The 10711-nt window shown below is 42.7% G+C and overlaps 2 protein-coding genes across 2 annotated transcripts in view; both read right to left on the bottom strand.

Moving 5' to 3' along the window:
* LOC134177457 (uncharacterized) overlaps positions 1–4972 on the bottom strand; it is a 5053-nt gene extending 81 nt beyond the window's left edge. The window contains exons 1-5 of the mRNA XM_062644236.1: positions 4895–4972; positions 4763–4830; positions 674–985; positions 316–408; positions 1–260 (exon numbers count right to left, since the gene is read on the bottom strand). The exon at positions 1–260 is cut by the window's left edge and continues 81 nt beyond it. Coding sequence (XP_062500220.1) covers positions 34–260; positions 316–408; positions 674–985; positions 4763–4830; positions 4895–4908 — 714 coding nt within the window. The 5' untranslated portion in view covers positions 4909–4972 and the 3' untranslated portion in view covers positions 1–33. The remainder of the gene's footprint in view (positions 261–315; positions 409–673; positions 986–4762; positions 4831–4894) is intronic.
* Positions 4973–7904: 2932 nt separating this feature from the next.
* Positions 7905–10590, bottom strand: LOC134177051 (uncharacterized). Its single transcript, XM_062643755.1, has 6 exons — positions 10485–10590; positions 10336–10412; positions 9410–9580; positions 8537–9349; positions 8349–8471; positions 7905–8292 (listed from the first exon to the last, which is right to left on the bottom strand). The coding sequence occupies exons 1-6, from the start codon at positions 10490–10492 to the stop codon at positions 8051–8053; spliced, it is 1434 nt and encodes a 477-aa protein (XP_062499739.1). The 5' UTR covers positions 10493–10590; the 3' UTR covers positions 7905–8050.
* Positions 10591–10711: the final 121 nt, after the last annotated feature.

Below are 10711 nucleotides of genomic sequence, written 5' to 3'. Positions count from 1 at the left end.
ATATCATTCTTTTACGGCCACAGCGTTACCAACTCATAGCGCAGTGTCTGATTCTTCATGCTGGTGTTGACTGTCGTTGAAAACCATGATATCTTCATACGCGTGGACCACTGATAAACATCTTGGTTTTCCACTTGTAAGAAATTGATAGCCGGAATTAGGAGTGAGGTTTTCAGGAGCCACCCGATCTTCTACGTCCACATTCTTGAGGGAATAATTGGACAGTGTTCCACTATGGTGCCCACATTGACATGTCAAGTCTATAAAATGGCAATAAGATCACAATTTGCAAGTCACTAGTACATTTACGTTTACCATTACGAGTTTTACATCTGCGTTTCAACACCACAATCAGCAAGATGGCAACGAAGGCGCTCAAGATTCCGATGATGCTGCAGTACATTATATCTATAAAATGTTGTTATGCTAAGTGAAAGAACTAGTGCAAGACAGAGGCGCAGATAGGTTTCTGTTTCCAAATAATATTCCAACAAATGCAAGGACGCGTGCATTTTTATCGTCTTTTCCAAAGAAACTGACAGTCTCTACCAAACTTGCAAGTCAAGACAGTTTGTACAGATTACTGAGAAATTGTTAAATCAAAAATTATCTTTATTTAGGGCGGAAAACAGGAGTAGCTATCTATGCCTCTGCTGTTACAAGTCAATTTTACCTCTATTATTTAGAGAACTTGTGCTACTCGATGCTGGAGTTGCTGTCGTGTGCGATGCATTAGGAATGGTTGTCGACAACAATGGTGTTGTTGCTAGAGTGTTAGGTGCTCGTGTAGTCGGCATCGTAGCCATCGTAGCCAGAGATGTGTTTGGTGTGGCTGTAACCATCGAAGATGTTTTAGTTAGAGATACGTTTGGCGTGGTTGTCATCTTAATTTTGGGAGTCGTCGACGTATTGTGATCCGATTCGTTGACTTTCTTTTGGGTAGACGAATAAGTGGGCTTCGAAGACGGACTTGAAGGGTTTGCATCTATAAAACCATTGCTAAGTCATCACGCTCTAATGAAAAGACGGCGATGCCATTCTTGCATGAAACGTTGCAAACTGGCAGATAAAAAGTTGGACAAATATATTCAAATAGACAAGCTGACAGTCAAACAGAAACAACAGTATCATAAATTACACTAATTTTCCAACAGATATAGCTAAGAAGGATAAGAAATGTTGCAGCTGTTGCAACAGCGGCCACTATGTCATGTGACAATAAGTCTATGTGTTCACTCTTTTCCCACAGCTATAGGCATATATATATATATATATATATATATATATATATATACTAGAATTTAAAAAAACTTTTTCCCTGAAAAAAGAAATAGATGCAGGGATTGCATAAAAAGTAATAGAAACAAGATCTATAGATAATATGAACCAAAGCCAGACATCATTAGTGAATCCTTCCAACCCCAAATAGTAAAATGTAGGGGATGTGGGGTTGGAAGGATTCACTAATGATGTCTGGCTTTGGCTCATATTATCTATAGATCTTGTTTCTATTACTTTTTATACAATCACTACATCTATTTCTTTTTTCAGGGAAATTTTTTTAACTTCTAGTTTGGTAAGTTTTTAGGAGTGCGAAAGCACAGCCTACTCCATTAATTAAACAAAGATTTTAGAGCCTAACAAAAATACACATTTTCTAAACCATACTTGGTCTACATGTATAGTCTCATATCTCGAGCATGTGGATCTTAGGTTTACAGTGTACTTGCAAATATTTTAAGAGCTATGCAGTGTTTATGTATAGGTGGTTTGAATCAGACGTTACATTTAGTTGCAATAATACCACTAGTAAGTATGAAGCTGTGTTCTACTTGCTTCAGAGCGACCAGCATACGCGCATGTAGTTGTGTGTGTGTGTGTGTGTGTGTGTGTGTGTGTGTGTGTGTGTGTGTGTGTGTGTGTGTGTGTGTGTGTGTGTGTGTGTGTGTGTGTGTGTGTAGATTGGAGAAGGAATTTATGCAGATGATTAACTGTTAGATCTCCTGGTTGTCTACAACAATTTCTAGATGCATTCTTGCATAATTTTAAAATTTGTGTCCGGTGGGGTATGAGCATTAGCGTTTAAACAACTAAAGTTCTTGGTGTGGGCAACAAAGCAAGCTCGCATTTCCATTGATGGTCATGCATCACGTTACAGAATGTTGATGAGTTTGTTATCTAGACCACTTAATTGAAAACGCAAGATTCGGTTAGATAGACTTGTCACTACTATGAGAATCGAGATGCTAGTTTCAGCAGCGTCACCTTTTTCTTCGTCATCATTGTTGGCCAGGTGTCATTGAACGCTACACACACACGCCGACATTTGCGCACGTGCACGTGACCGAACGTGTGTGTACGCGCGTGCCGAGTGTCTTGAACAAAAGCTCGACTTCTACACGCGACCGGCATGTACACAGTACGAGGTCTTCGATTTGCAGGAGTTTGATCTTAAATAAAATACGGTAGCACTAGACAACTGCAAAATTATTATCGTAGGCCACACCTCTAGGCTCGTAACAAACGTCACATTCCGAGCGCTGCAAAGTCGACATTTTGCGATGGAAGCGAATCGAATTAATTTGCTTTTGCCATAATTCAAATGCTTGAAGGCGTTGGTGTTCCAACTACGGCAAGAAGAGATATATCGCGTCTTCGATTGCGATGACGTTCACCGTCACTTCTAGTTAATTAATTACGCGCACTTGTTGCGGTTGCTCGTGCGATTCAAGAGCGCGATTATTTGCCTAACTGTAGGCTTTCAGGTTTTTCAACCACGAAACGTGTCAAGAATTCTTGTCGCCTTGTTGTACACGTGTACCCTAAAAGCTTGTGATTGGCTGCCTGGTTATTGTTTGTTGGCTTACAACAATTGCGGTTGAACGTCAGTAGGGTAGCATGTTCAAATCCATTCTAGAAATCTTTTTCCTTAGATGTTTTTTTTCTATCATCAAAAGAATACAGGTCGGCTTATTCTACGTCGTTTCCCAAAGTTTTAGCTTTAGATATGCCGTAGTCAAGGAGTTATGCGTGACGAAGGAGAAGAAGAAGAAGAAGAAGAAGAAGAAGAAGAAGAAGAAGAAGAAAGAAGACAAAATCCAGCGAAAACTCCGAAATTGACGAGCGATTTCTTCTTCTGAAGACACTCTGCGATCAATTCAGAAGTAGTCAAGCGTAGTTGAACTTGTAAGGTTTTCTACCTGTCGTTGCAAGATATTTAACCGCATTTTAAGGCGATTTCTGAAGGTCTAGAATATGACCACGCCCACACAACGTGGTCAATCCCTACATACAGGGTACTGCCGTACCCTGTGATATATAAGATATTAGTCCTCGACTTCTCGTGAATCTATAGACCAATTGCTACTTGGTCTACATGTATAGTCTCATATCTCGAGCATGTGGGGTGTGGGCACGAATCCGAGTTTGTGTGTGTGTCTTCTAAAAACAGTGACCTCTAAACGATAGCCTCGCCCCAGACGCAGTGTGGATTGGAGCCCCGGATGCGGTTCCATCACCACTAGTATGCGGTTCCATCACCACCACTACTAGTGGTGATGGAAGCGGATCCGGGGCTCCAATCCACACTGCGACTGGGGCAAGGCTATCTAAACGGCTCGGTGTAGTGGTTTTAATACTGCAATTATATAGCGGCGAAACAGTTGTAAATTACCAAATTTATGTATTCTGAACAAGGAGACGTCAGACAACAAAACCTTGCAATCACTCGTTTTCATTTCCATCGGGGTCAAGTAGTGGAGACTAAAGCAGCGTCTGTCCTGGCCCCTTAGCAGCAAAAGCATTTACAATAACATCATCTTGTGTCATTGTTGTTTGCAGCTCCGACTTCACGTACTTCTGGAATGAGGTATAGAGTCTGTTTGTACAGTGAGCGTGCACACTTCCAGGTATTTGAGATGCTCGGTAAAAAATCAAGATGTTTAGAGTTGTAGGACCCTGGAAGCTCAGCGGTAGTCCTCTGGTTTCGAAAATATGTATCAATTAATGAATCTGTTAGATCAATTCACTTACAGACGTTCGTGCGCAAATTGCCAATGAGCGTCTGATCTTTGTAGCACTTTTGGAAGTGACCTTTCTAGTCTAATTGGCAGGGTTGCGCCATATCAACACTAAGTGCTCTTTAGATTGCGCAGTGCCCGATAATATCCAAAAAATAGAAAAGGGTAGGGGCTGACTACCTCTCTCCATGCACTAAAATGTGTAAAAAAGGTCGAAACCTTGGGAACATTTAACAAAAATCTATTCAGACAGTCGTCGACCTCCAACCAGTGCCTAGCCTAGACTCCTATAGCTACGCAACACGGAAACATGCAGAATCAGCCAGCACTCCTCCCCTTTCGACTTTCGTTGGTGGGAAGAGGGTCTGGTAAGGTTCTTTTGATGTGATTGTCCTTGTTCTTCCGACCCAGGGCTTAGAAGACTTAACGATGCGATGATCTGTTAATTGAGTTATATAAGCGAGCAACTGATGGAACGCTCCTAGTATCCGCATGTCTAGACAGCAATGTTTTCGTTGCTGTTTCTGCTGCAGGTGGTGTTGGAATTTGTTCTTGGTCTAGGCGAGTTCATTTGCTCTCACAGGTTACGTGGCTGCCTGCATGTCTTAGGCGTAGAGAACGTTTGCTCAAAGACAAATAACGCAGACACAACAAACGATCGACACACGTGGATGCATGCAGCCTACGATCCATAGGAAGAGTGGCATGCAGAGAGCGACACCGTCGTGAGAAAGCGAGCTTACTTGTAAAGTTTGTCTGTAAGACACAACTGCTGCAAACGAAACTCATCAAGGTGAAGTGGTAGACGACACTAGAACAAAAAGCACGTGCACATTCCGTACCTAGAGAACGGACTAGAACGATTTAGCACGCACTCTTTCGTCTTCATTATCAGTCTCGCTTAGAGCCTCAAACTCGTCACAACTCTGAGTGCCAAACAGCGATAGCCTCGCGCAGCCAGCCCCTCCCCCTTTGACTTTCGTTAGTCAAAAGGGAGGGCTGGCTGCGCGAGACTAGAACCGCGAGTGTCTGCTAGTAGACGTTGTACCCCTTTATCTCGTAGTATTAATTATTGCGCTTGCGCAGGCTAATAGATAGTATGCCAAAGTGTTGATTATGTCAAACTAGCAGATTAGCCCAATCTTTGGCCGAAAAAGTCAATTTTAGAACCGCCAACGGAAGTCAAAAGGGGGAGGGACTGTCTGAGTAGAAGAGACATGTATCTATTATTTCAAGATGCAGACAGTAAACTGTGGTACCGTCGAAAGCAAAAACCGGCGGCTGTCTTAGTCTTGCGCAGCCAGCCCCTCCTCCTTTGTTACTTCCGTTGGCGCAGACAGCCCCTCCCCCTTTTTGACTTCCGTTGGTGGAAGTCAAAAAGGGGAGGGACTACAGCTGTCCGATATTTAATGGGTGTGTTCGATATACGGGAAAGCAGCGGACACTCTATTTTGTCACCGTGAACAGCACTACGCCAAGTGATCAAGCTGAATCTAGCACGTCGTGTTACCGTGTGACTATTGTCTACATTCATGCCTTAGATACATACATACACGAAATCTTCGCGTGTGTCCGTTAATGGGGAGTGTCCGATATAATATGTATGACTCTACGTATAGCTATCGTAGACACTGTATCATGGTTTCTTACGGGCCCAGAAATACTCGAAAACTCTTACTTCTCTGGAATAAAGACTGCACAAGCATGTGTCTACCGCCCGAGGTCAGGAATGGGCATTTCAAAATGGTGGACATCTGCATGATGCAATCTGTAGAGAAATTTGAGCACGAGAAGAGGGTTCGATAGCAAGAAATTATCGGGTCGTCCCAAGAAAAGTCTGGATTATTGTTTACAATTATCGGTTCAGTGTGCGCGAGCAAAATTTGGTCGAGCTAGCTGTGAGTCGTCGTTTTGGAAATAATTGCTTTTACAGGCAAAAATATGGCGTCCATGGACGTGACGCCCTTGCTGGGTTTCTGTATACTGCGCAGGAGCTATATGCCATGCATATGGTGGCACTCTCCTGGTTTTCTGTAACACCAACTGCGGTATATATATATATATATATATATATATATATATATATATACTGTATATATATGTATATATATATATATATATATATATATATATATATATATATATATAAACTCTTAATAAATATATATTTATATAAACCCACCTACGTGGGTATCTAACACACGTTATTCAAAAAACCATATCTGTACAATCTAAAGCCAGTCTATGCCACATCATTTTGGCGTTATATAGCCAGAGTTTCACCGACGTTGAAAGATAGACGTCGTGCGATGGTCTTCAATACTTCCAAACTGTGTGGTGACCACAGGCCAAGAGATTCGCACACAAGAGGGTGGAAAATACTTCCAGTTGATGTGACATTGGCTTCATTACGTTGCTCTTGTTCCCTTTCTCCAGCTGCAGCTGCATTTCCCGCACTGTAAGCTGTTTGGGTAAGGTATGACGGTTACATTGTGTTCCTGACTGTTACATCAAAATAGTTGGCACAACCTTGTTCGAAGTCAGGGTGGAAAATATCACCCGGTCTGGCACAAGTATCAGTGTTGCAGCGTTGTTCCTTACGGCAGTTGCCATTATCCACAAGCAAAGCGTGTAAAAGAACATCGCATAAGGTGTCATGTCGGTGTGTTCTTATGTTGTTCTGGCAACATCCAAGCAGGTGGTCGCTAAATTTATCTAAGATCTGTCCACAGGAACAGCGCTTGGAACCCAAATCTGCCGGGGAAAAGTGGGATGCCCAACCAGATGTGCAATGATACCACAGACTCTCTATGGGGCATAGCGAGGCCAGTGTTGGGGTTAGGTATTGCTCGCAGCCATGTTCCAGCGTGTATATACAGTACACACACACACACACACACACACACACACACACACACACACACACACACACACACACACACACACACACACACACACACACACACACACACACACACACACACACACACACACACACACACACACAGACACACACACACACACACACACAGACACACACACACACACACACAGACACACAGACACACAGACACAGACACACACACACACACACACACACAGACACACACACACACACACACACACACACACACACACACAGACACACAGACACACAGACACACACACACACACACACACACACACACACACACACACACACACACACACACACACACACACAAGTATATAGGCTACAGTCCCACTAGTAACATTTAGCTAATGGATTGTAGGCTTTGTGTCAGTCGGGACCTTGCCATGCACTCCATGCAAATGACCAGGGCTAGACTCCCGAGTCAAGAGAGGCAGTTGTGTACTAGTCTCGTGCTCATACAGGAAACTCATGCCGTAGGTAAACTCGCCATCACTGTGACTTAAACCTGAAACTCTGATAGGTCCCAGATGTACAGTACACACTCTATAGGATGACTCCCTGAGCTCTAAAGCACTACACCTACACACAGGCACACACACACACACACACACACACACACACACACACAGTGACACATCACACACGCACGCACGCACACACAGCTCTTCGCTATACAAACGTACCATACCCTTTTCGCGATACTACATCATACGTATGATGTAGCATCAGTTTGCTGCAGTCATCAGCAGACTGCCGACTGCATGCATACTCTCTCTCGAGTATAAGCCCCTTGGCGCTGGCCAGAGCCATATACTCAACTAAAAGGTAAGTATAACATCTAGATAGACGGCTGACGCTGACTTGCCTCGGGTTTATCTCTATACCAATTTAGAAGTGTTCAGCGCGTAAACTCGGTGCTGTCCGCCAGTGGCGGTGCATGCATGGTGTAACGCGTGTTTTTGGACAGCTACTTTGAATCTTCAGTATTCACAGAAACGAACATTCACAAGATAGCAAACTCATCTACCGATTCTACACATGCAATAGCTAGCTACCTCATAAACCCACAAACATACTGGTACGCAATAAGCGATAAATGACTAAACGGGTAACCAACTCATACCCTGGTGTCTCCATACTTGTATTGACCTTTATTGGAATACTGTGTTTTAGAGACCTCTTCATACGTATTATTCACTGACAATGAACTTGGCTGTCCACTTACTGAATGATATCCTATGTTAGATGTAAAATTTTCAGGAGCCACCCAACCATATCGACCTTCTACATCCACATTGAAGTATTCAGACTTGATCGTATTAGGCTGTGATCCGATATACCGTCCACAGTTCAAGTCAGCTATAGCAATCAGACCGTAATAAGACGTAGTCTTGTAACTCACAAATACAACATACCTGTTTTGAGATGGACTGTATGTTTCTGTTTCAAATATAGTTTCAACATCACAAACAGTAGAATGGTTAAGATGGCAATGATACCAGCCATGCTACCGATAATCACGAGAACAATTGTTTTATCTAGCATAAGTTATTGGTGTATATTTATTATCCAAGTAGAAGAATTAATGCCAGCAGGAACTCACTTTCTAGGAACGATTTCGCTGAATTGGAAACAGCAGGTGTTGGTGTTGAATAATAGGAGATTCCAGTTGGCAGCAATGACGATGCATTTTGACTCGGCATTGGCGATGCAACAGGTTGGACGGACAAAGATTTTGAGGTTCCATTAGAGATCGCAGGAGTAACTAAACTGCATCCTGTAATCACACTAGTCAGAGATGGTGATATGTTTACAGAATTCAACGAACTCTTGCTGTTGATCACACTAGTTGGAGATAGTGATATGCTTAGAGAATTCACCCAAGACTTGTTGATCACAGTAGTTTGAGATGGTGACAAGCTTAAAGAAGAAGAATTGACCCAAAACTTACTGTTGATCACACTAGTTGCAGATGGTGTTGTGCTTGAAGGATCGATCCGAAACCTACTGTTTCTCACCACAGTTTCAGATGGTGACATGCTTACAGAATGGAGCCAAAACTTGCTCTTAGTCACACTAGTTGCAGATGGTGTTATGCTTGAAGAATCGATCCAAAACCGACTGTTGATCACAGTAGTTTCAGATGGTGACATGCTTACAGAATGGACCCAAAACTTGCTTTTGATCACACTAGTTGAAGATGGTGATATGCTTAAAGAATCGATCCAAAAGCCATTGTTGATCACAATAGTCGGAGATGGTGAAATGCTTGCAGAATCAACCAAAACGCGAGTACCAGTCACACTAGTGGAAGAAAGTGGTATGTTTGCAGTTGTTGACAGATCACGGGAACTTTTCAGTAGATGTAATGAAAGAGTATCTTTACTCGTCAGTCTTGTTGCAAACACAGAGCTGTCTGTAGAAACACAACTTTACTTGACTACCAGTATACACTTATTTTATACACACAATTTACCATCTCTCTTCCCAGTGTGTAAACTGTTAGTCACATAAAGTAAAGAACTAGTAATTGTTTGCAATGATGGTTTATTCGTTTTCGTTGCGGATGAAAAATAGATCCGACTGTAAGTTGAAGGCGGAAAACTGGACAATACAGATGCTGAGAGTGCAACCGATGTCCCTGCATCTGTAGAATAAATCGTGTCATGCAAAATTTCATTAACAATAATGTACGTGTACGACGCAAACAGTTAGCGAACTCATATGTAATAAGCACTACAGCAGATTGACCCCATGACTACCTTCTAAACACACATAAACAATATGATTAATTACATGATGGCGTGCTTGCTCTGGAATCAAAGTAGAGAAACTTTACAAATAGTGACAAAACAATTAATACAATATCTGTCATCATATATAAAAACAGAAAACACATGTCTATCGATATGATCTCTGCGGCGCCTAGAGCTACATGTATATCTACGGAGCGGAGTTTGTTCCTGCATGCTGTTGTGTGCTAGACATTATCGAACGATCACACTGCAGTAAAATATTCGGAGAAAATGTGACAGTAGATAACACAAGTTTGCACAAAACCTAACAACAACCGTCCGTTTGTAAACTGTGATGTTTTTCTAGTACAGTGGAACAAAAAGCACGTGCCAAAACACGTGGAGCGCGCGCGAGGAGGAGGACTGGGTACGAGTCTACTGTTTTTCTCAGAGTCATGTATAGCGACCATCCAATCACGTGATAAAAATTCCATAACGCCCATGTCGCAACCCTATATGGCTCTCTATATATGGCTCTGGTATTTCCTCTTCATCCGTGGGCAGTGGACCACTCTGATACGAAGAATGTTGATACAGGACTACTCCCCTCTATCCGCCTATGCACACAGTGACGTCGAATCTCATATCTATACGTGTACGGGCTTACCTGGATTGGCACCTTTAGAAGATTGCGAGCAACAAACGCTGCAGAGAAATCTCATCCAGCTAAAGTAATAGACGACACTAGAACAGAAACACCATGCACATTCTTTACACCGAATATTAGCATATGTCATAGTTCATCTAGATACCTACCTCTTCATGACCCAATTTTTTCAACGCGTTTCCGAACCCTAGCTTGCAGATACGAGAAGTGTACTACCCACCTACTGCACTGCCGGTTTTCTAGGCGTGCGTTGGCCTGACGCCAACGCGTGTCCTATTTCATCGGAGAAATTCTCCGGTCGCACATTACAATCACGCAACCGTACACTGTGACGTCATATCTAGGCGGATAGAGGGGAGGGCCGTCCTGTGGGTCA

Source organism: Corticium candelabrum, chromosome 3 (assembly GCF_963422355.1).
Source record: "Corticium candelabrum chromosome 3, ooCorCand1.1, whole genome shotgun sequence".
Taxonomy (NCBI): Eukaryota; Metazoa; Porifera; class Homoscleromorpha; order Homosclerophorida; family Plakinidae; genus Corticium; species Corticium candelabrum.
This window is presented reverse-complemented; position numbering and strand designations above follow the sequence as displayed.